This window comes from Gobio gobio (assembly GCF_949357685.1).
Source record: "Gobio gobio genome assembly, chromosome: 11".
In the NCBI taxonomy this organism is placed as follows: domain Eukaryota; kingdom Metazoa; phylum Chordata; class Actinopteri; order Cypriniformes; family Gobionidae; genus Gobio; species Gobio gobio.
Window position 1 is genome coordinate 55,982,676 of NC_137104.1, and position 5,000 is coordinate 55,987,675.

Genomic DNA, 5,000 nt, shown 5'->3' on the forward strand with positions numbered 1-5,000 from the left:
CTTGCCCGTCGACCTCCTCCTGAACGCCTGTTTGCCTGCTCAATCGCTCCTCCAGCTTCTCCATCAGGCTCTTCTTCTCATTCTCCGCCGTCTCCAGCCGCTCCGCCAGCCGCTTCTTCTCCTTCTCCGCCGCCTCCAGCTTCTCCATCAGCTCAGTGGGGTTGTCTTGCCCGTCGACCTCCTCCTGAACGCCGGTTTGTCGGCTCAATCGCTCCTCCAGCTGTGTTTTGGCGCTGGCCAGGCATGTGTACTCGTCCTTCAGCTCCTGATAGTTGACCTCGAAGTTCTTCTCAGCGAAGGAGAAGGTGTTCCTCTGCTTCTCCATCTCGTCCTGGAGGTCTTTGAGGCGCGCTGAGGCCTGCTGGTTCTCCGAGGTCAGGCGTTTGACCTCCTCCTTCAGCTCCTCGGCTCCGCTTCCCATCATCTCCGTGATCTCCTGCTTCAGTGCCGCCCTCTCGCTCTCCACTGACCTCAGCTGGTCCTCGTAGCTCAGGATGGCCTCGCGGTGTCTCACGCCCATCTCGTCCCGCAGGTTCTGCACATTGAGCTGACCTTCCCTCTGGAGGTCATCCCGCAGTCGGGAAAGCTCCTCCTCGTGGCTGAACAGGAGTTGCGTTCGCAGACGATCCAGCTCCGCCTCCTGCGATTGGGCCATGCGATCCAGCACGGCGTCTTTTTCCCGCTCTAGCATATCTAACTTGATCTTATAGTTGGTGATCTCTGATTCGTGGACGGCCTCCAGCTCGCCGTTGGCCTCCTCCGCCGCTTTGAGCCGCCCCTGCAGGTCGCGAACACCATCACGGAGATGCTTCATCTCAGCGACCTCTGACCTCGCGGAGCGCAGCTCGTCGCGCAGACGCTCGGCCTGTTTTGCCAGACCGAGCTGCTCCGCTTTGGCTTGCTGTACTTCCTGCTCCGCCTTCTCTCGCAGCACCTGCGTCTCCTGAAGCTTCTGCTGCAGCTCGATGAGCCTCACGTTCAGGACGTTGACGCCTCCGGTGCTCTGGAAGAGCTGACCTTTGAACCTCTCCAGCTCGGACTGATGCTCCTGAAGGATCTTCTCCGTTTCGGAGCGGCTGCGATCCAGCTCGGCGGCGTGCTGAAGGCGGAGCTCCTGCTTCATCTGCACGATCTGCTGTCCGTACATCTCGTCCAGTTCGGCTCGCAGCTGCTCCATCCTGCGGCTCCAGTCGTCCTCCATCTTCTGCAGCGTCTCGCCCTCTGATTGGCTGCCGTGGTGGCAGCGCTGCTGAAGATCCTCCACGGTCTTCATGAGCTGCAGAATCTCTCCGGACGACATGCGCTCTTTCTGTCTGGACATGGACAGTTCTTTCTCGCAGACGTCCAGCTCTTGAGTTTTAGCGGCCAGACGTTTGTTCGCTTCTTCTACTTGTTGTTTGGACATGTCCAACTCTTGAGTTTTAGCGGCCAGACGTTTGTTCGCTTCTTCTACTTGTTGTTTGGACATGTCCAACTCTTGAGTTTTAGCGGCCAGACGTTTGTTCACTTCTTCTACTTGTTGTTTGGACATGTCCAACTCTTGAGTTTTAGCGGCCAGACGTTTGTTCACTTCTTCTACTTGTTGTTTGGACATGTCCAACTCTTGAGTTTTAGCGGCCAGACGTTTGTTCGCTTCTTCTGCTTGTTGTTTGGACGTCAGCAGCTGATCCTGGAGCTGTGTTATCGACTGCAGATGCTCTGAGATCAGGCGCTGCTGATGTTCGGTGTTCAGCAGGTCCTTTTCTCGCAAACTCTCCGCAGACGATTCTTCCGCTCGTGTGCGGACCTGATGACACAGAAATTGGACAATTTAGAAAGAAACTGATTCAGCGATTCATTTGACTCACTTATTAGTGTCCCAGAAGTCATACTTTGTAGTGTACTAGCCAACTACCTTTCACAAAATGTTACCAGTGTTGTTGAGTCACTACCAACATGATTCAGTTGAACACATTGGATCTTTCAGAAAATTCACTTATATGAACCAGTTCAAAAGACTCACTATTGAGTAATGATTCAAATTAATCATTTGATATGTTCCCCGAAGTCATTCTTTGTAGTGTAGTAGCCAAATACTGTAGATTTGCTAACTATTGTGTTGTTGGTTAACTAACAAAATGATTCAGTTTAACTAATTGGATAATTTAGAAAGAAACTAAAAAAAGTGATTCAGCGATTCATTTGACTCACTTATTAGTGTTCCCAGAAGTCATACTTTGTAGTGTACTAGCCAACTACCTTTGCTTACCAACTACCTAAATTCACTTAAATGAACCAGTTCAAAAGACTCACTATTGAGTAATGATTCAAATTAATCATTTGATATGTTCCCCGAAGTCATTCTTTGTAGTGTAGTAGCCAAATACTGGAGATTTGCAAACTATTACCAGTGTTGGTGGTTAACTAACAAAATGATTCAGTTTAGCTAATTGGATAATTTAGAAAGAAACTAAAAAAAGTGATTCAGCGATTCATTTGACTCACTTATTAGTGTTCCCAGAAGTCATAGTTTGTAGTGTACTAGCCAACTACCTTTCACAAAATGTTACCAGTGTTGAGTCACTACCAACATGAATCAGTTGAACACATTGGATCTTTCAGAAAATTCACTTATATGAACCAGTTCAAAAGACTTCAAATGATTCATTACTCAATATTGTTCCCAAAAGTCCATAATTTTTTTGCAAAAGTCTTTTACAGTGTTTTTAATTCACAAACATCATGATTCAGTTCAACAAATTGGATCTTCCAGAAAATTCATTTCAATGAATCAGTTCAAAAATGATTAATTTGATTCATTACTCAATAAAGTTTCCAATTTTCCATACTTTGGTAATTTTTTTATTTAACTTAGTGAATCAAATAGATTTGTGAATCTTTCTTTTTTTTTTTACTGAATGATCCAATTTGCTGAACTGAATCATTTTGTTGGTAATTTATTTTTACAAAAGTCTTTGGCTATTAAGCTACAGTGTTTTTAATTCACAAACATCATGATTCAGTTATTCAATACTGTTTCCAGAAGTCATACTTTGTAGTGTAGTAGCCAAATACTGTAGATTTGCAAACTATTACCAGTGTTGTTGGTTAACTAACAAAATGTTTCAGTTTAGCCAATTGGATCATTTAGAAAGAAACTAAAAATCGATTCATTTGACTCACTTATTAGTGTTCCCAGAAGTCATACTTTGTAGTGTACTAGCCAACTACCTTTCACAAAATGTTACCAGTGTTGTTGAGTCACTACCAACATGATTCAGTTGAACACATTGGATCTTTCAGAAAATTCACTTATATGAACCAGTTCAAAAGACTCACTATTGAGTAATGATTCAAATTAATCATTTGATATGTTCCCCGAAGTCATACTTTGTAGTGTAGTAGCCAAATACTGGAGATTTGCAAACTATTACCAGTGTTGTTGGTTAACTAACACAATGATTCAGTTTAACTAATTGGATAATTTAGAAAGAAACTAAAAAAAGTGATTCAGCGATTCATTTGACTCACTTATTAGTGTTCCAGAAGTCATACTTTGTAGTGTACTAGCCAACTACCTTTGCTTACCAACCACCTAAATTCACTTAAATGAACCAGTTCAAAAGACTCACTATTGAGTAATTATTCAAATGAATAATTTGATATGTTCCCCGAAGTCATTCTTTGTAGTGTAGTAGCCAAATACTGTAGATTTGCAAACTATTACCAGTGTTGTTGGTTAACTAACAAAATGATTCAGTTTAGCCAATTGGATAATTTAGAAAGAAACTAAAAATCGATTCATTTGACTCACTTATTAGTGTTCCCAGAAGTCATACTTTGTAGTGTACTAGCCAACTACCTTTCACAAAATGTTACCAGTGTTGTTGAGTCACTACCAACATGATTCAGTTGAACACATTGGATCTTTCAGAAAATTCACTTATATGAACCAGTTCAAAAGACTCACTATTGAGTAATGATTCAAATTAATCATTTGATATGTTCCCCGACGTCATACTTTGTAGTGTAGTAGCCAAATACTGTAGATTTGCTAACTATTGTGTTGTTGGTTAACTAACAAAATGATTCAGTTTAACTAATTGGATAATTTAGAAAGAAACTAAAAAAAGTGATTCAGCGATTCATTTGACTCACTTATTAGTGTTCCCAGAAGTCATAGTTTGTAGTGTACTAGCCAACTACCTTTCACAAAATGTTACCAGTGTTGAGTCACTACCAACATGAATCAGTTGAACACATTGGATCTTTCAGAAAATTCACTTATATGAACCAGTTCAAAAGACTTCAAATGATTCATTACTCAATATTGTTCCCAAAAGTCCATAATTTTTTTGCAAAAGTCTTTTACAGTGTTTTTAATTCACAAACATCATGATTCAGTTCAACAAAGTGGATCTTCCAGAAAATTCATTTCAATGAATCAGTTCAAAAATGATTAATTTGATTCATTACTCAATAAAGTTTCCAATTTTCCATACTTTGGTAATTTTTTTATTTAACTTAGTGAATCAAATAGATTTGTGAATCTTTCTTTTTTTTTTTACTGAATGATCCAATTTGCTGAACTGAATCATTTTGTTGGTAATTTATTTTTACAAAAGTCTTTGGCTATTAAGCTACAGTGTTTTTAATTCACAAACATCATGATTCAGTTATTCAATACTGTTTCCAGAAGTCATACTTTGTAGTGTAGTAGCCAAATACTGTAGATTTGCAAACTATTACCAGTGTTGTTGGTTAACTAACAAAATGTTTCAGTTTAGCCAATTGGATCATTTAGAAAGAAACTAAAAATCGATTCATTTGACTCACTTATTAGTGTTCCCAGAAGTCATACTTTGTAGTGTACTAGCCAACTACCTTTCACAAAATGTTACCAGTGTTGTTGAGTCACTACCAACATGATTCAGTTGAACACATTGGATCTTTCAGAAAATTCACTTATATGAACCAGTTCAAAAGACTCACTATTGAGTAATGATTCAAATTAATCATTT

The 5,000-nt window shown here is 40.5% G+C and overlaps 1 protein-coding gene across 5 annotated transcripts in view; it reads right to left on the minus strand.

Annotated features, from left to right (window-relative positions):
• Positions 1-5,000, minus strand: part of akap9 (A kinase (PRKA) anchor protein 9) — a 205,683-nt gene that overhangs the window by 139,988 nt on the left and 60,695 nt on the right. For all 5 annotated transcript variants that reach the window (XM_079828322.1, XM_079828321.1, XM_079828323.1 and 2 more), the window contains one exon: positions 1-1,786. This exon is cut by the window's left edge and continues 533 nt beyond it. In XM_079828322.1, coding sequence (XP_079684448.1) covers positions 1-1,786 — 1,786 coding nt within the window. The remainder of the gene's footprint in view (positions 1,787-5,000) is intronic.